General features: G+C 42.0%; 1 protein-coding gene across 1 annotated transcript in view; it reads left to right on the forward strand.

The window, feature by feature from the left end:
- LOC308308375 (ephrin type-A receptor 6-like) overlaps positions 1-21,641 on the forward strand; it is a gene marked incomplete at both ends in the record, with an annotated part of 377,312 nt that overhangs the window by 73,911 nt on the left and 281,760 nt on the right. Inside the window, one exon of the mRNA XM_080753799.1 lies at positions 15,854-16,529. Coding sequence (XP_080609925.1) covers positions 15,854-16,529 — 676 coding nt within the window. The remainder of the gene's footprint in view (positions 1-15,853; positions 16,530-21,641) is intronic.

Below are 21,641 nucleotides of genomic sequence, written 5' to 3' on the forward strand. Positions count from 1 at the left end.
AGAAAAAAATAAATTAACCAAAAAATGGGCCCTGAAATTGCTTTGGGGACATTTCAATGGGTTCCCACTGCATGATAAAATAGCCTAGTGTTTGTTTTTGGTTTCAAAGTAAAATCCTTCCATGTCCATAGCAGAATGCGATTTTCAAATAGGCGGCGTATAACCGAGGGACGTTTGAACAATTATATCGATGGCGTGAGATGAATGAATTCTGAATGCTTTCATCGTTCTAGGAAATCAATTGCTTTGAAAGGTTTGCTTTATTTGTTTGCAACTGGAGCGTGATCCAAACAACTAAAAATCTGCCGGTCTATCATCACATTTTGTTCCAAAGTTTAAAATTGGCTTAAAACTTTTAAAAAGTATAAATAAATAAACAATAAATCAAATGAAAACTCTAAAACTAAATTTATTTTGACCCATTTAGACCTGTACTGAGGCTGATTCTAAAAAACACCTTCTAAATCCTAGCAGTAAGCTTAAAAAGTTATATTATATATTATCCTCTGTCAGGCATGAAACCTTACATTTCCAAACTTAGCAAAAGTAGCTTTAGTAGTGATTAGGGCTGTCACGGTTATGGCATTTTACAGGACGATTAATTGTCACTCAAATAATTGCGATTAACGATTGAATCGTGTTTTGGTCATTGACAATTACATTTCTGTTTGGCTTGTAGGTTTTGAAGTTGCATATGGCAAATATGACACATAACCTAAATATATTTTAAAAAATACATTTGACAACTTTATACTTGAACAAGTATATTGAGAGTGGAAATAGCCGATCTACAAGCTCACAACGCGTCACAATGCGATGCGTTTTGAGCTTTTAGATTGGCTATTTCCACTATTTTTGAAAATGTTTCAAAATATATGAAAGTTTTTCAACATAGAAACGATTATGATGAGTATGACAAAATAGTTGCAATCATGTCGAATAATTGCTATTAGACGATTATGTAATAATTGTGACAGGCCTAGTAGTGGTCAGTTAAATTAAGTCAACTAAATTTACATAAAATTACATCCTTCACATAATTTCATTATTTAAAATTCTGAACTCTGACTGGGGAGGGAGTCGGGGAGATAGGTGGATTATTGTCTAACGATTGTTACAACAATGTCCTGCCAATCAATACGATGGCGTGTCATTAACATGTATGTGGACATGGCACACTGACTATCTAGAAAATAAAAACATGGCACTTCATTTCTAAAAGGTTGCTGACCAGAGCCATCAATTGGGTATGGCAAGGTATGGCAGCTGCCATACCTTGGCTACAGGGGAACAAAGAAAAATGTACTTCTTAAAATAAATTCATCATGCCTGTTGCTAAGGTATGGCAGCATCACTTGTGTCTTGCACGCGCATGTTGCCATCCCTTTTGCTGAACTGACGCCACTGTTGCTGTCCCCTGAAATAGGGCATTCATTTATGAAAAAGCACATGAAGTAAAAATCTGGAGAGAGGTTTCTGCACAACAGCAAGGATATATCGCTTAGAAAACAGTGATATAGATGATGAAGCTGTCAGCGCATGTCATGGCATTGTTGTTATTGTCAAAGTGTTTGTTTGTTTTGCTGTCCCTGAACCTGTGTGCATTTCAAGTACAATAGTTAGAAGAGTCTCTAGGTCGACCTATTCAATATCTCTCGTCACATCGTCAGCCTGTGGCATCACTCACTGTAGTCTGAACCAAGGACTGTGTCTGTGCGCGTGCATATGCGCACGATATGACTTCAATGTCACATTATTTCAAACTTTTGCACAATGACGTACATGTTTTATCCCATGACTTTGTAACCCATTTTCACCCAGTGCCAATTGCCTAAACTGTAATCATTCAATGCATGAGGAGTGACAAGCCACTTCTTATCACCTGACAGGGTGGAGTTTCCCCGGTAGGACGTAGGGCGTGGAAGGAACGCGCTATTCCAAACCGTTCTTTTTCCCTCCATCACGTGCCCAGGCTGGCCAGGGGGAGGCAGTATAGAGACCAGGATTAGGCATGTTTTTGTGAGGGTACCTACCCTAGGGGACACAGGGAGGACATGCAAACTCCACACAGAAAGGCCCTTTTGCCAAACCCACCTAGGGTATGGGCGCTGAAGACGTGGAGGAGAGAACACGTCCCCAGTATGAATCGAACCCAGGACATTCCAGCTGTAAAGCTACAGCGCTAGGCTACTGACTGCGCCATCGTGCCCCTAATACAATATGGTGTCAATTGGTTAATCAAACTAAACAATTTAGTAGATTATATATTAAAAAAAAAGTCAAATCTATTCGATTTTTGGTTGATTCATTGATAATAATAACAATAAAAAAACTCATTGATTATTTGGTTGATCCTAAATATCACTTTCAATATTATTTTTGGTTAAATCCCCAGCCTGACGGTGTAGTATGATTTGTGATATCGTAAACATATAAATATAATTGTAAATAGTAAAATTGTTCTTGTATACTAATATTTTATACGTTCTGGTCAGGTCTGACTGCAAGTCTTGTTATATATGTATCTATCTATATCTGTCTGTCTCTCTTTCCAATTGTATCGATCTAATCTGTCACAGATTATTTTAAAATGACAGTTGTTAATCTGTGTTCAAAGTTTTTAATGTGTAAATCTCAGACCTACACCTGCCTTTACTAAGCTCTTTGTTCACACTGTCCTCCTTATCTGAAGTGGTGTCACTGTTACATTTGACAGTAGATTACGCTACTCGAACTCGCCGCAGAATGACAGCACAAAGATAATGAATAGAGGCCAGGATATGAATTGTAATAGTGGTCCCGGTCAATTGAGATTCTCTCAAACACATGCAGGGGCGTCACAAGGAGGGGAAAAGTGGGACTGAGTTACTAGGGCCCAAGGTGGAGGAGCCTTAATTATTTTATACTTTCTATATACAAGCTCACAGCGCGGCACTCCGTGCGAGCTTGTAGATCGGCTATAATTTAGATTTACCGTACCATTTATTGCAATGTAATTATCATATGCAATGATATTGCATTTAGTTTTGGCGGTGTAGCTCTGCAGTGATCGTACAAATTATCTGCTCGAACATGAGACATAATCTGATATCACAAACCCCCCGGAGCAAAGCATGATATACGGATTACATGCACATAACATTGAACCTTCAGTTGCATGATTTAAGATATCACATATCATAATCCATAGAACACAGACAATCTGTAAACGATACATGTTAACATGAGTAACTACATTTTACAGGGAGGATGACGTGGAGGTGGAGGGATTTTTTTTAACCCTTACAGCTGCACAACCTGTAACCGCTAAACACCTAGAATGAACATAGAACAGGGAGCTGCTTAAATAGACTGCTTGAGATGCATTGTGGGTAAGAGGGCGTATGAGAATGAGCTTGTAGCCAATGACAATGAACATGAGGTGACAGACTGCTCTGTGGGACTGTGAATGAATTAACTTGTTAACGAATGAGGAGGGGGTTCCATGGAGATGGCAACAACCATATATTCTGACTCTCCATTTATAAAAGAACTTCCACAGGCTTTATTACACATTAGTAAGTCTACACACACACACACACACACACACACACACACACACACACACACACACACACACACACACACACACACAGAGAGAGAGAGACAGGCACACATACGCATAAACACATGCACACGCAGAGCCGTGGCTCTGCGGGAGGTATAGGTTTATGAGTGAGCAGGCTGTCGATAGGTGTGTAAAAGTGCAGATGCTGTGTTGATTACATGTATGGATTAGAGGGGCCTGTTTGATCGCCCCCCTGTGGAACATCTGTGCATCCCAACCCTCCTGGAGGCACCTGCCAAATAATCAAACGCCCTGCATGACCTTCCTCTATTCACAAGTCCAAACCACTCCCATTAACATGCTGAGGGGCGTGTGTGTGTGTGCGTGAGAGAGAGAGAGAGAGAGACAGAGAGATGGAGAAATCAATGCAGCCAGTTGAATGTGACATGTTCTCCAGACAAGTGCTTCTCAAACATTGTCATCAAGGACCAGGACCCCCACATCGATATGTATTTGTCGACGGACCCCTGTTTAAAAAAAACATGAAAAGAGATTTTTAATAGCATGTGACACATCTTTTATTTATTTAAAATGCAGGTTATTTATTATTTTTTGAGTAGAAGAGAACAAAAAAACAGTGTAGAAGAGAAGTTTTTTGGCTAAAATTCTCTGAATGTGGACGCTAAGGTTCAAGTGGTTAATATGAAAAGGGGGGGGAAAAAAAGTTTCTATCACACAAAGATTTGGAGGACCCCCTGTAGTAATTCTGAGGACCCCCTAGGGGTCCCGGACCCCCTGTTGAAGACCCTTGGTTTAAACTATATACCTCATGCTGGGGTCCCCAGACCCCTCTTGGATAATCAGTGAGCTCCAGATAACCAGGTCGGTTTCTACAGTAGCAGCCGGTAGATATCAAACGGATTCATCAAAGTATCATCCACACCACGTGCACTCTATCAACACGTTATTATCGACACACACATTCACCACAGGTAGTGTGAGGGGTTCAAAGACCCAATGTTAAGTCTCCCACTTTGCTCACAGATGATCGGAGGCCGTCCCGATCATTTTCACACATGTTTGGTATTAACATCAGAGCTGTCTTGATGTTGTCAATATCGGTATGTTTGGATTCCCCCTTTCACACATTTAGATTACTTTAACCATTATTTTATGCTTTAGCTATGGAAAAATAGCAGAGCTCACAGATCTGAGCTTGTAGATCTGCTATTTTTAAAACATCTTGAAAATTTGAAGTCTTTGAATATTTTGACCCGATTCTATAAAATGTCTTCTAAATCCTTCTTCTAAATCAGTGGTTCTCAAACCTTTTCATGTCAAGGACCCCCAAAATTACATGTATTTGGTCGCGGACCCCCATCTCAAAATATGTTGTTCCAGGGACCACCCAGAAGCAGAGAATTTGAGTTACAGAAGTTTGCTTCGAAGAATATATATACAAAGATTTGCAAACATTTTCAAGATTTTTCAAAAATAGCAGATCTACAAGCTCGCAGCGAGGCACTCGTTGCCGCAACGTGAGCTTGTAGATCTGCTATTTTACAATAGCTAAAGTATAAAATAATTCCAGGTCTAAATGGGTTGATTATTAAACAAATATTATAGCCCATGGTATGTTTGTTCCGTGATGATGTTTCAAGGATTCTTTACCGTTACGTCTGGTCTACAGATACAGAAGAGTAAAATGTGGTTCTCTTGTTCATTTGTGCTTTGTGTAACAATGTACCGTGCATTCATAAGCAATATCTCCGCAGTAATAAGCAGCTGCTGGCAGTTTGTCACCTTCCAAACAGCATATTTTGTTCATTAACAAACAAAACTGTTAAGCGAGAGCGGTCATTATTCATGCTAATCACACATAATGCACTCGGCTAAGGGCCCTTACTGACCTTTTGCAAATTAGATGCCTTCTTGAGCTGAATAATAAAAACCTTTAGCCAGATTTAACATGGCATTAAATCTATTTACACCAGCACAGAAAGCTGATCACTCTGTGCTTATTCCAGTGACTGGTCACTCATGGAGTTTTTCCCCCAATCGATTCAAACTGGTTCTGATTAAAAGAAAATGTAGCACCCCATTGCGATTATGGTTGAACAATGACCAAACGTCAACATGGGGCACAGGAGGTTCCCTTTTGCACCTCTTTAACCAGAGATGGAACGTAAACTACAGACCAATCAGGGGGGGAAAAAAATTAATATTGTGTAAAAAAGCGTTGCAGATGCCCTAGCACCCCAAATCCTTACTGACTGCGGAAACGTCCCACTGTACTTCAAGCAACTCTGACTTCAAAAGGTTGACATTTCTCTATTATAAATCCTTGTTTTGAGTGGTCTCATGTAATAATATTGTAATTGAAATATGGACTTTTGATATTCATGAGCTGTATGCCATAAAAATTCAGAATCTTAACATAAAAAGGTTTGGAATAATTCACTGCTTGTGCAAAGTATCTAGAACATAATATGAAAGTTTTAAAAAATATATGAAAGTTTCAAGACAATTTACCCTTATACAATATTCTATTTTCTTTTTGGATTGATCTGTAAATACATTTACTCAAGTACAATTGTGAGGTACTTTTATTTGGACATTTACATTTTTCTTCTACTGTACTAAACTACCTCTCAGAGGCAAACATTTGCATACACTATTTACTCCACTACAATTAGTTGAAAACAAATGAGTGCTCTAAGTCAACGCCTCAAGCGCTGTGAGCTTGTTTCACAATATTTATCTATGGAATCGAGTCAAACTAAACGTAATCCCTGCAATTCTAAGTGCTTGTCAGGGTGGGGGGTACAGTGTTACATAAACTCAAGCATGCGTGTGCATTTGTGTGTGTTGTGTGCGTGTGTGTTCGCACGCACGCGTGAGCAGTAATTGCCCCCAGGGCCCCAGATTTGTTTAAGAGCAAGTGCATAAGTCGAAGCTCACTACACCGCAGAGCAGAACCATTTCCAGCCATTATGATTACATCTCCAACCCCCTCCCACCTTCCCTCCCTCCATCCCCCCATGCCGCCTCCTCACCGTAAAATAATGATCAGGTCATTCGATGTAGAGCCGGGGATCATAGCAGCACTCTCATCCACACTCCTGGGGACCGTTTTGACTTTTAAATTACAGGTGTAAAAAAGGAACAACCCAGGGCTGTGTGGCGGCGCCGCGGCGGTGGTGGTGGTGGCGGCATGCATTCCACGGTTCACATCTCTAAATGTTTAATTTCCATCCCAGCCAGGGCAGGTGACGGCCTGCCTAGTTAAGATGGTGTCTCAACGGGGCAGCGAAAACCTCCCCCCTGTCTTCCATTTAATGTTGACGTCGTGGATACCTTGTATATCCATGTTTCAACTTTTGATGTTCTTTTTCGTAAATGAATAATGCCCTACTTCAGGATGCAAGAAGAGTGGGCACCAAGGAAGAGTTGTCACCTTGATGAAAAAAAAATGCTATTTTGTCCAAAATGTTCAAATCTTCTTACTGTAAGTAATATAAAGTATACGTGATTTGAACATGCAACTTCTTGTTTATGGCCAAAATGATAGGATGTACTGGTTTTGTGTCAATCTGTACCAAATCCGACAGCGAAGATAATATACGTTTTTATAGGAGGAGCTGAGCCCCTGGCCAGCATGTCGTAGTAAAAGGACCGGCTGGGGAGAGAGAGAGAGAGAGAGAGCTGTAGGCCGTCCGTCTCGAGCCCGGCAATCAATCAGCCTCCTTTTCCCTACAGACAGGCTTTTCAATTATGCATGTACGGCCTGTAGTACGGCCGGGGTCGGGCGAGCGGGCGGGCAGTCAGATCCGCACGGGAAAACACTTTTCAGCTGCGCTCACTTTGTTGGGGATTAGTATGCAGCAGGACACGCATGCAGGTGATAGCCAGGCTTTGAGTGAAATTTAAACTGTGATGCATTTTACTATCAGCAAGCACCTTTCCACCTCTCTCTCTCTCTCACTTGTTCTCTCTCTCTCTCTCTCGTCTCTCTACAGACTCCTCTGTCTAGACATGCCGTGCAACAGGCAATGTCTAGTAAATATGACAATAACATATTACCCTACCGTAAAGCACGGAAAATTACAAACCTTGGTGCTGCATTATGAAATATCCCAGGCCCTTGCCTGGGGGCCACATGTGACCTTGGGACAAGGTTTGGTGCACTGTTTTCCGAACAGGGGTTCGGGACCCATTTCTCGGGTCACAGGCCCACATTTTCACTTTTGCCAGTGAATCTCCCTGTTTTGTCTGTTTTGTAGGTACTTTTTCCTCAGTGAAGTGGTGCCGACGAATTGATCCCAATTTATGGCAGAGGACAATTTTACAATGATTTTAAATCTTAAATTGTGAGCGATAAACGATAATAGCGATTACCGTCATATCCCCACTGTCATATTTTTGCGGGTTTTGGTGTGAATTTAGTCGGTTTTGGGACGCTTTTGGGCCGGTTTGGGGCTGGTTTGGGTCCACTCCCTCCATTTCGGCGCCCCCTTGGCGCCCCCTCTAGGATGGCGCTCTAGGCGGCCGCCTAGCTCGCCTATAGCTAAAAACGGCCCTGCGCTGCGAGCTTGTAGATCTGCTATTTATGAAAAGTCGTGAAAATGTATATTATGTATTTTTTAAGCGAACATTTGTAACTCAAATTCTGCTTCTGGGGTAGCCTGATTTCAGACTCTGTGCTGAACTTGAGTCTGACATTGTCCCATTGACAAGAGATTTCAAAGGGGAGGGGATTTGAAATGTGAAATTCCCAATCACAAGAGGGGTTGTGTTTGACTTCTGTACACAAAAACATTCCCCCCTCCCCCTCCCCTCTATGACAGGCATCAAACAGGTTGTGGTCTTTGATGCTAACAAGGTATGCAAAACCCCCTTTGAAGTTCAAAGGGAGCAATTAAGAGCTTTGGCTGAGCTCCCCTCCCTCCACTGTTTCTGTTGATTTTCAAAAGTTAGACCCACCCCCTCCTCCGAGGCTCCGACTCTCATTGGCTTGGTTCTGCCTAAACCATAGAAACTTTAGCGTCATGTGACAACACCAGACCAAGAGAACCAGTCCGCTCAGAGAGTGGGCGGGTCTATGGGCTGGAGCCAGGCAACTTCTGGGGGGGTCCCTGGAACTAAACATTTTGAGATGGGCCGTCCGTGGCCAAATACATATCATTTTGGGGTCACTACAGACATAGAAACACACACACACACACACACACACACACACACACACACACACACACACACACACACACACACACACACACACACACACACACACATATATATATATATATATATATATATATATATATATATATATATATATATATATATAATTTTTTTTTTATAAAAAAACCTTAGAAGGATTTGAAATATTCAAAGATTTGCACACATTTTTACGATTTTTCAAAAATAGCAGATCTACAAGCTCGCAGTGTGAGCTTGTATATCTGATATTTTTCAATAGTTAAAGTACCCAGGGCCCAGAATTTGGTGCGACGCCCCTGTGAGCAACTACAAACACATCCAGGGGGACATTAAACGAGAGATAAAACACACTTTGTCTACTGTGTATGTCAAAGCACGTTGGAGGTTGATACCTTGTCAATTCATTGTTCTCATGTTCAGAAATTTGAGCCAGAGTCGGTATGTCGGTATGTTTCGTACTCCGGGAACCTTGTTAATTTCGACAAAACCTGCCAAAGTCAAAAACAAGGAAAAAAAGTTTGACTTTGCTAGGAGCATGCTGACACTCACAACGAGTTCTGCCAGCAGGTTCCCCCATTAGCCATAAAAGATTGCTTTCTCTCTCTCCCTCCCTCTATTTCTCTGACACCCCCCCCCCCCCCCCCCCCCCCCCCACACACACACACACACACACACACACACACACACACACACACACACACACACACACACACACACACATACACACCACTCTTGCTCATTCTCCCTCACTCTCAATAGAGACTAAATAGAAAGGTTTGGTATTGACTTGTGGCGATGGAAGAGAAGGCATTTTCTCATGGAGGGACAGGACCTTGATGGCATCAGTGAGAGGCGTGCGCGTAATGGTCAGTATCCTCCTGACCGCCTGCAGGTTTCCGCCGACACACTCACGCGCTCAGACATGTGTGTGTGTGTGTGTCTGAAGTGTCAGGCTGGCACTTTGGGCTGGAGTTTGTTGACATTCCTTCCTTAGCAGGCGTGCGTGCATGTGTCACATTTCGGATGGGGCACGCAATAATAAATACCGGGACATATTGAACTAAAGAAAAGCATTAATCAAGCCCTTGTGACTAAATCATAACTACATTAGATCCATTGAAACACCCGCTATTTCTTTTCCTTGTGTCCTGAAAAGTAACAGTTTTGAATTCAACCCGACGGTGAATAATACATGTCCTGCAAGCTAGTTCTGATATACATTTTCTTTTATGCCTTAACTTAAAGGCCTGTCCATACTGCCTCCGACCACCGAACCTTTCTTCGGAAAGGTCTGGTTCAACTACAAAATTACGTCACTCGCATCTTTTGAAAAGCATTACCCAGAATTAGGGTTCGGAAAGCTGCACGTCGGAAATTCGGAACTCTCCGACGAAAAGAGTGGTGGTTAGAGACAGTATGGACAGGCCTTTAAGTCAAGGCATAAGAGCTGGTACGTAAGACAATCAAAATACAGCCCTTAGTCTCCCTACCTGCCCTTAAATGGTTGTCTGCTAATGTGATGAGCAGGGAGTAATGTGTATAGCAGAGCCTGAACGCCAAGGTCAAATATAATACTCACACTTGTATTTACATTTCATAAATAAAACGTTCTCAAGCTATTATTGGTCTCAATCTACTGGTGAGTTATCTGTCTGAACTATATACAGTACATATTGAATAGATATATAGATGATGGATGATAGATAGAAAAGATAATTGGCGTTTCCTTCTCATTATAATTCACTGTGTGAGGCCCACATTCACGTCTGAACAGTAACAGCTAATCAAAATCAATTTGTTTCTACTGTAATTACGTTATGATTACTGTGACACCTGAGGGAATGAAAGATTAAAAGGTGTCGTTCGGATGGTGATTGAATTAGGACATGTTATTAAAAATGATAATTAAAGCAAATATTAGGCTAGATTACAGCTCTCATCATGAGCTAATATTTAGCTCGCCGCGAAATCGCTTATTAAAAGTGCCGGCTTATCAGACAAAACAATGCCGGCAAATTAACTCTCTCTCGCTCTCTCTATCCTGTTTGTTTCAAGGCTGTTAATTATTACAATGCACACAGGGCAGTGTGTGGATGGGACATGTGTGCTTTTGCATGTGTGTACGTGCATCTGTTAGAAGGTGTGTGTGTGTGTGTGTGTGTGTGTGTGTGTGTGTGTGTGTGTGTGTGTGTGTGTGTGTGTGTGTGTGTGTGTGTGTGTGTGTGCGCACGTGTGCACGTGCGTGTTTGTGTGTGTGGTCTTGGCACCCCCTGCCAAATGTGGCACCCACTTTTAAAAGCACTACAAGTAATGGTCAGGTCTTGCACTAAATCACACACACACACACACACACACACACACACACACACACACACACACACACACACACACACACACACACACACACACACACACACACACACACAGTACAGCACAGACAGCTTCACTACATGTGGGGGGAAGAAATGTAGAGAGATTCTGTGACCAAACTGTAGGCCACAGTATGGACTGCATACTGCCATGTCAGCAACAGCCACCCTGCAATACAAGGACAATGGACTGCATTTTGATGGATCCAATTTAGCTATTATTTAGTCACAAGCTCTTAATAATTTTCCCTGGTTTAATATTTACTGTATAAAACCCACACACACCCTTAACAATTTCTCTGCCATTTTAAACATAGCTGTAGTAAGCAGCTGCTAAATTGTCCTTACCTTTTAGCGTGGGCACGCGCACGCATCGTGCACAATCTGTGCGCGACTCATCTAGTAGACGTGTAGACTCGGTGACAAGCTTTCGAATACAAAAAACCACATTGAAAAAGACATATCCGTTGCCACGCTGTATTCCTGCTTATCCGCCAGTGTTTACATGAAAAAGCATTGAAAAAAGCCAACTGTGCGCTATGGTAACAAGTGGACACGTTCGCGCACAACACGCACGATATGTGCGGGCATCATAATCCAGGCGTGTAGAGACTGGATCAAAGTTTCCAAACGCAAAAATCCGATTGAAAAACGAGCGTTCCATCGCCGAGTAGCTTCCACTTCTGTTACACAGTAAACCAATGGAGGCGGGACTATGGCCCAGGCTCAGACTGGATACGGAAAGCTGGATCCGGTCCAGACCGGAAATGACCGGATACAGTTAGGGGGGCGGGCCTAAAGAGCCAGAATCAGCGAAAATCTGCGCTAATACTTTTAATCCTTTCATAATGATTAAAGCTAATTAAACTTTACGGGCTCTACGGGCATGGCAGCGCGGTACAGCGGGAAATCTACGGTCTCTACGGGGATCGCGAGGTATGAGTTAAAGGACAACTTAGTTTCTTTTACAACAAGGGTTCATATTTTAGATTGTAATTAAAGACAATAAAAGATGTGTGTTAAAATGTTTTCATTTATTCCTTTCTATCGTTTTAGAGATTTTAATTGTTTTGATTTCAGTGGCTGGGGGCATGCGTACAAGTGTCTAAATGTGTCTTTTTACACACAATTTGCCCATTCCCAAGATGCACCGCAATCTTTCATGGGCAGATGGGGGCTAGTAGTGTTACTGTAAATAGTCATAAAGAAATCACTGGCTTATTGTGTCTAAAAAATACATATTTAGCCCCCACCCACTGAAATCAAAATCTCTAAACGTGCTAAAACGATAGAACAAAGTAAATGAAAACATTTTAACACTTTTTTTTTCTCTAATTAAAATCTAAAATATGAACCCCAAAGTTGTCCTTTAACCACTTTTTTTAGTGGGCTGATTTCCATTGTGGTCCTGTTTATTGGTTGTCATATCTGTGATTAATAAGCTTGGACTTTGTGAAAGGACCAGTTGCAGGTTGCAAATAGGTGCTCTTTTATAACGGTTTTGAAGGAGGATATAAGGAGGCATAGTCTTTTAATGACACATTTTGGTGGCATAGCAGTAGAACAGGGCTACTCAACTTAAGATGGCTCAGGAGCCACACAGCAAAATACCAAAAGTCCAAGGGCCGCAAACAAAAAATGACTGTCCTATTTGGACGTTTAGACAAGGATTGTGTAACACTCTACTGTATACATGAATACTACACGTGAATATGACTAGTCTAAAAATTAAGGAAACACAGAGAAACAGCCCCATTTCCATCTAAAGGCCAAACCTCATTCAAAAAGATTGTCATGGAATGATTAATGATGAAATGATTCAACAAACAAAAAACAAACAAACAAGACAAATAGTTTCTTTGGAGTTTTGGAGAAACTGAAAATAAGAAGTTATTTGTCCACACATAAAGTAGAAAAAAAATGTTATTGGTATATCCATGACTGGCCGCATATTCAACCTGTGGCAGGGGCCACAGGTTGAATAGCACTGCAGTGGAACAAATGTAACCCCTTGTTGGTGCCGGATGCACCTCGGTTGGATTTGAACCCACAACCTCCAAGGCAAGTGGGCAAGGCACTTTACCACTGTGCCACCCGAGCACCTCTGAGCTTGTAAATCTGACCACATTGAACTGTATGTACTGTGGGGATGGGACGATAAGTGATATTATCGTTTATCGTGATCAAAAACGCTCACGATAATCGTATCATGGAGATTTAATTTATTGTGAAATCGTCCTCCATCATGCACTGGGATCAATTCACCTTGTATTTGCCGAACTGCATATCCAGTACCACTTAAACCCTCTATTGGTAAAACTGTACAGTTCACTCTCTACCAAATCTCTTTGCCAAAAAAATAGCCAATCTACAAGCTTACAACGCATTACGAGCTTGTAGATCTGCTATTTTTTGGCAAATGTTCTGCCCCAGGGGAATGGATGTTGGGGATATTTTGATTATCGCGATACTATCGTAAATCGCGATTTCTTTGGTCACACTAATCGTGACATGACATTTTCATATGGTCCCATCCCTAATGTACTGTATGGACTGTACTATAGACTGTGTACTGCCAATTCAGCAAAACATCCACACTGCAAAGAGAAGCTCTGGCCTTTCTTTCCCCTGGGAGAGAATGCAGGCCTGCTCCTCCGTCCTGCTGGCACCAGCTATGGGATGCATGTGACCGTTTATTTTTATTTTATTTACTCATGTGTCTGATTCACAGTGGTGGGAACTGTAGAGTCGCCGGAAAGAAACTCGCAAGATTTGTATTCTTGTATTTGTTTTACAGAGAATTAGAAATAACTTTAGGATTGTGCATATCTTTCTGAGGTTAAGATTAGGAGTAGGGTTAGGTTTTGGCACCGTTTTACTGAGGTTAAGGTTAGGAATAAGGTTAGGTTTAACCGTTTAGGCATAGTTTACAGAGGTATATATTATTAAATATCTCAATGGAAAATAACAAATAAGCCTTGCCTTACACAAATTTCCTTTTAGTTGACATTGTATCAGTGAACTGTACTGTCATGAAACTGTACCTTTTCCTATCTAAAACTTTGAATAAATACCTCAATCAATCAATGAAAAGGCATAAACCATCAGCCTAGGCAAGTTTCTTTCCGGCGACTCTTCTGGTATTCGGTGGGAACTAAGTAACAAAGTACATTCACTCAAGTACTGTATTCTTGTACAGTACTTTTTAACTTTACTGGAGGATTTCCAATTGTCAATACTTTTACTTCTACTCCACTACATCTCAGAAGGAAATATTGCACTTTTTACTCCACTACAATTCTACAATTGATTTAGTCTTTAGAGATTTAGAGATTTGTATTATTATTATTACAAAACATACATTAACCACTTCAGCCATGTATACAGTATACTTCAGCTATTTTCCAAACTTTTTTTATACATACTGAACTTGTGAAATGGGACATAAATTATGCATAATGATCATTTTGAGTTTGATGCCAATAGTTTTGTACTTTTAACTTTTATACCAGCCTTTTACATGAAACAGAGTGTTTCTACATTGCTTTATTCAATGTGAGTACTTCTTCCGCCACTGTAATTCTGATAATTTGTTAGAAATATCTTGCATGTATCAGCGCAGCAGATCCCTCTATAGATGCCATAGAGGTGGGTGGTGTGTGTGTGTGTGTAGTGGGAGAGTGTTCATGTGTTGCCCTTTATACGCAAGCCTCCCAGTCGCTTGCAATAAGTCTTGTTTTAATATCAAACAGCCGCTTGTTGTAATCAGTTTACGTACGTGTAGGCCGAACCCCCCCTGGAGCTGGGGAGTGTATAAAAGGCGGCAGTGAGAGATTGAATATGTATTTCTGACTGTTTTGTTTATTGAAAGGGGTTGGTCTTATCCTCCGGGTGCATTTGGACTAGTGTAAAGGATGAAGCCCTTCATTTCAGCTTTGACTTCATTTACATTTTTGCTGACAAACATTCATCAACACTGATTTGATTTGCCATCCAAGGCAGAATTTAAAAAAGCAGTGGAATTCGCTCCTCCACTTACGCTTCCCCGTCCTCTCCTCTCCTCTCCTCTCCTCTCCTCTCCTCTCCTCTCCCCTTCCATAGTCCTCAGGCCCCATGACTGATTTCTTTTTTTATAAGGTCAAAGAGTATTAGAATGTGTCAGAATAGAATACACGTTCAGAACCATCTTCCATAAAACCCCAATGGTCTTGCATGTGTCATATAAGCAAAGGTTAAAACCTCAATCTGTGATTTGTTCAGCTGGTTGGCTGTATGTAGACCATAGCAGGAACGTGGGTTTAGCATTGTAATACACATTGCTTGAAAAGTCACAGATTGGGAGACGGCGTAAACTAGTGGTTCTCAGCCTTTTTCTGGATCAGGGCACACTTGAAAGAAAATGTTGTCTTCTTGTTTTTATATGTAGGCAGTACCATGACGTTTGGGAAAAAATATAATATATTTAGGCCTGTGTATATTTTTTGTGTTTTGGCAATTATTTGGATGCCCACTAGTAATATCCTCATGACCCTTGCACAGGCTGAAAATCGCTGGCCTGAATAAACAAAAAAACATAAAAAGTGTTTTGCTTTAACCATTTTGAACCCCAGAGCATGCCTATTCTGGGGATAACATTTGCCAACGGTTGTAACTCACTCTCTGAGCCGAGATGGTTTCTAAGTGGCTAACCCTCTGGCTTTCCTCTCGTCCGCAGTGGGACGCCATCACCGAGATGGACGAGCACAACCGGCCCATCCACACCTTCCAGGTGTGCCACGTGATGGAGCCCAACCAGAACAACTGGCTGCGCTCCAACTGGATCTTCAGGCAGGCGGCGCAGAAGATCTACGTGGAGCTCAAGTTCACGCTGCGCGACTGCAACTCCATCCCGTGGGTGTCGGGCACCTGCAAGGAGACCTTCAATCTCTTCTACCGCGAGGCCGATGAGGCCTCGCCGGCGCACGCTCAAGCCAAGTTCAAGCCCTCGCAGTACACCAAGATCGACACCATCGCGGCCGACGAGAGTTTCACCCAGATGGACCTGGGCGACCGCGTGCTCAAGCTGAACACGGAGGTGCGCGAGGTGGGCCCCATCAGCCACAAGGGCTTCTACCTGGCCTTCCAGGACATCGGCGCGTGCATCGCGCTGGTGTCGGTGCGCGTCTACTACAAGAAGTGTCCATTCACGCTGCGCAACCTGGCGTCGTTCCCCGACACAGTGCCACGCGTGGACTCGTCGTCGCTGGTGGAGGTGCGCGGGGCGTGTGTGGACCACGCCGAGGAGCGCGACACGCCCAAGCTGTACTGCGGCGCCGACGGGGACTGGCTGGTGCCGCTGGGGCGGTGCGTGTGCAGCGTCGCCTACGAGGAGGTGGACGGCTCGTGCGTCGGTGAGTTTTTCTCCAGCTTGTTTCTTTTTACCGCTCGAACCCCTGAATCTCTATTACGGAGAAAGCGTTCGCAGGAAATAGCTTACAACGCGTTGCGCTGTGACGCATTGTGAGCTTCCCTTATTATTGTTATATTTTTGGAGCGCTCCCAATGGATAGCTTTGTGTGTCTCTGGCATGCCCTGTCCCCTTGTCCCCCTGTCCCGTTCAGCATAAATAGCTGCAATTACGATGGGTGACCAGAAGAGGGCAGTGTTGCGCAGCCTAGCTACACCAGTACTCTACTGTACTGACAGACAGGAACAGATTGAGAAAGGCACTGTTGTGCAGACTAGACACACACACACACACACACACACACACACACACACACACACACACACACACACACACACACACACACACACACACACACAGGGTATAGCTGCTCAGGTTCACCGCTCCACTTCGAACCGAGGTTTGATTTTTTATATATTTTTGAAGTGCTGTTTGAAACGTTCTAGCCGAAGATGAGGAAAGATTGTTTCTCAAATTCAATTTTTATCTTTTTAATCTCACACTGATGTTTCGCCAACATCGAGTTATTCTGGTAAGTTATGTAACATTTGAATGACTGTGGAAAACATAAAGAACACACAGAACATAATAAAATAAAACCATTTCCGGGAAATATAGAATATCTAGCCGAAGTTGTGAGCAGAAAAGTATTGAGACCAGTATGATCTTTTGACCTCAAGCATAATTAAGTACAGTATTAGCATTAAAGAGCTACAATGTGTCAAACCGATTACACCATTCTAACCACGGAAGATTTCTGGGGAACAGTTTTATGTTGATGTTGTGATGATGAGAGTAAGATATTACTCTGGAGTTTAGGATGTTGTATTGTGATATACAGTATGAGTGATGTATTTTCCTTTTTTTTATGGATGCATTACAGTAAAGTGGAGTAATTTTCAGAATCAGTTTTCTTGTCACATCAAAGGTTCACAGGTGTAAAGATGCCAGTGATTTTATTTTTCATTTATTTTTTGGTGAGAGCTCCATCATTTCTCCAGAAAGAGAAAGAAACGTAAGAGGAGGGACAGGGAGCAAGGAGAAGAAAGGCAAATCTAACAAAATATATCTACATATATGTCACAAAGCATATCCATCTGAGGTTAGACATAAGGTGCATGAACACTAGGGATGGGACGATATGAACATTTCATATTACGATAATTGTGACCAAAGAAATAGCTATTTACAATATTATCACGATATTATCACGATAATCAAATATACGCAACATCCATTATTCTGGGGCAGACGCGTTGTGAGGTTGTAGAACGGCTATTTTTTTGGCGAAGCGATTTGGTAGAGAGTGAAAAAAAGACTGTATCAAGTACATATATTATAAGTAAGTTTAACTGATAGAGGGTTTAAATGGTACTGGATATGCAGCTCTGCAAATAAAAGGTGAATTGATCCCAGTGCATGACAGAGGACGATATCACGATAAATTAAATCTCCACGATACGAGCGTGTTGTACAGAGATTAAAGGTGCAAAGAGGTTTTCTTTTCTGAACGTACCTGACTGTTCCAGCTGTTTTATTATTTGGATTTGCGGATCTTTTGTGCGTCGCTGTAGTATGATCAAGTAGGTTAATTCATGAAAAAAAACACAAACGCAGAATATGGAGATAAGAGGTTTCTGCCCAACAGCGACGGGTCTGTCCGTCCGTTTGTTTCTTCATACGAGCCCCTTATCGAGTGGTGGGAGGAGACGGAGAGCGGGCTGTGTATCGTGTCATTTCATCTGTGCTGTGCTGCTTAACCCATTTAGGCCATTGAAAAATAGCAGATATACAAGCTCACAGCGCGGCACCGAGTGCCGCGCTGCGAGCTTGTAGATCTGCTATTTTTGGAAAAATCATGAAAATGTGTGCACATTTTGAATATATGCATTTTTAACAATTTTGTAACCCCAGATTTTGCTTCTGGGGGGGGGGGGGGGTCCCTGGAACGAAATATTTTGAGATGGGGGTCCGTGGCCAAATACATATCATTTTGGGGGTCCTTGACATAAAAAAGTCTGAGAACCACAGACATGGAAACATGTTTTTTTTTTTTTCAAAAAACCTTAGAAGGATTTAGAAGACACTTACAGTATAGAATTGGGTAAAAAATATTCAAAGACTTGTACACGATTGTCACGGTTTTTCAAAAATAGCAGATCTACAAGCTTGCAGCTTGTATATCTGCTATTTTTTTAATAGTTAAAGCATAAAATAATGCTTAATAATGCGTTGCCGGTTTAAATACGTTAACGTAGCAACCGTTAGTGCCCTGGAGATAGATAGATGGGCCTGCAGCATGCGTATTGCGGATACATAGAGAGATAAACAGATGGATGGTTAGATGAAGAGGCTAGCGGGCTCGCGGGGTGGCGGCGCGCAGTACGATAGAACCTTTTATTCACATGGAACAAAAAGGGATATCTGATGCAACATCTCCACGCCGACCTCACGCTGGCCTCTGAGCATGTCACTGATTGTATGCCAGCCGCACACGCACACCCACGCATGCGCACACACACACACACACACACACACACACACACACACACACACACACACACACACACACAGAGTAAATGCATCCCTCATGGTTTCTCTCTCTGTTGTGATGTTCTGATGTCAAGAGATCTTCTAATCTTGTAGCACTGCTACTGTCAACCCTGCTGCATCACTTTTAATGTGAGGCCGTTAGACCGACCGACCGCTGTGTGTGTGTGTGCGTGTGTGTGTGTGTGTGTGTGTGCGTGTGTGCGTGTGTGCGTGCGTGCGTGCGTGCGTGCGTGCGTGCGTGCGTATTGTTGATTAACTATCATACCAGAAAAGAAGTAGCAATAACACGCACGCACACACAAACATACGAATGCACACACTCACGCACGCATGCATGCACACACACATGCACACGTGTGTGTGCGTGTGTGTGTGCGTGCGTGCGTGCGTGCGTGCGTGCGTGTGTGCGTGTGTGCGTGCGTGTGTGCGTGTCATTGCTACTTCTTTTCTGGTATGATAGTATACAACAACACCTACTTTGCTTCTCCATTAAGCGATAGACCTGTTAATGGAGAGAGAGAGAGAATGGAATGGAAAGAATTTCTGTTAAGAGAAAGAATGCCAAAGAGATTATGTCGGCTTTGCTTGTGGGTGAACGCAGGTGTGTTTTCCTTTTGTCATCATTCACAGCTTGTAACACGACAGCCGCTGGGGTTTTATTCAGACCTTAACTAACGTTTCATCTGAGGATTGCAAACTTGTTAAGCGGTTGCAGCTGTCTGCTTGGGCTATCAACGCACAGCTCCACCCATTCAGTACAGTTAGTACCAAAAGGACCTAACCCACTTTTAAGTGGTCAGGGCTAGTAGTCAGACTAGTGGTGCCAATTTTTGTGAGAAATAAGCATCCAGGTCTATGAGAACAAGCCCAAATGAAGCGACTAGGCCACATGAGCACTTTAAACCTCAATGCAAAGGAGTCAGCTTAGGTGGTTCGGGCATCTAGTACGGATGCCTCCCGAGCGCCTTCCTAGGAAGGTCCTCGATGCACGTCCCTCTCTTGGCAGACCAAAGACCAGATGGAAGGATTATATCTCCGCACTGGCCTGGGAACGCCTCTGTATACTCCCGGAGGGAGTGGAGGAAGTGGCTCAGGATAGGGAACTCATAGGAAATCTCAGTTGGAACTGTAACCCCCTTGACCCGATTCCAGATAAGCGGTTGAAGATGGATGGATGGATTTGAAAATAGCTTTACAAACTCACAACATGTTGCGATGTGACACGTTGGATCTCGGATCCAAATATTGTACTTTTACTCCACTACATTTATTTGAAAACTTTAGTTACTAGTTACTTTGCAGATATAAATGATTATATTATAAAACATACATTAATCCACTTTAGCCCTATTTTATACCTAGACTATTTTAAAATAGCCAATCTACAAGCTCTGAGCTTTTTTGTATAGTACATTTTGAATTATAGACTTTTACTTGTAACGGAGTACATCTACATTGAAGTATTGATACTTTTACTACAAAGTGTGAGTACTTTTTCCACCACTGTTCAGCGTTCACCGTTCCGTTATTTAATCATGTGTAATGTAGGGTCAGTTACGTAGAACACATCGGCCAGCCTGTACAAAAGAAAACCATTATCATATTTACAGCAAGACTGTCCCAGACAATGGCATGGCCTGTTAAGAGTAGTCTTTGTGTTGGATAATGGGTGCATATTACATCTCTACAGCGATCATGTTCTTCAGAGATGTAAATAATCCCCTATATTAACCAACACAAAAAGAGTACCTGGCGCCTAAATGTCTGTCTTTTTTGTCCAGGAACAATATGTCTTTATTTATATTCATATCGCAATGCATGCATGCATGTCTAGTGTAAGAGAAAAAAAAAGAAAAAAAAAACAGCGTGTTCATATGCTTATGGTGATGCGATTTCAGATCAATTGCTCCAGCCACTGAGGAGAAACGCTGTGACAGACACTCAGACACTCAGACATTCGCAGAATTATAGTATAGATATCTGAAGAGTAACTAGTAACTAAAGTTTTCAAATAATTTTAGTGGAGTATGTACAATATTTGGATCCGAGATGTAGTGCAGTAGAAGTAAAAGTATTGGAAATTGGAAATACTCAAGTAAAGTACAAATAACTCAAACTTGTACTTAAAGGAGTAGTTCACCACTTTTCAACCTGTCTTCATATAATAGGTCCTCACTATGTTCATGATAAAATATCACAATTTTTTTCTACTCAGTCCAAGTCTCTTAGGAGAGCTGTGGGAAGTTCAGAATCCATCGTCTTGTGACATCATCATTTTCCAAAAAAGAAATTTAATCAATATTTTTGAAAAAAATATTTCGATTTTTATTATCGCGAGAACAATGGCTTCCACTTTAAAATTGCAACTTTTCAGGAATAGAAAGCCTGCAGTTTCTATAAGCTGGATTGGCAATCGATGATGTCACAAGACGATGGGTGTCTGACCTGCCCACAGCCCTCCTCTAAAAAAAAAAAAAAAAAAAAAAAAGATATTTTTGGTGAG

Source organism: Nannobrachium achirus (assembly GCF_963921795.1).
Source record: "Nannobrachium achirus genome assembly, chromosome: 22".
NCBI classification, from domain to species: Eukaryota; Metazoa; Chordata; class Actinopteri; order Myctophiformes; family Myctophidae; genus Nannobrachium; species Nannobrachium achirus.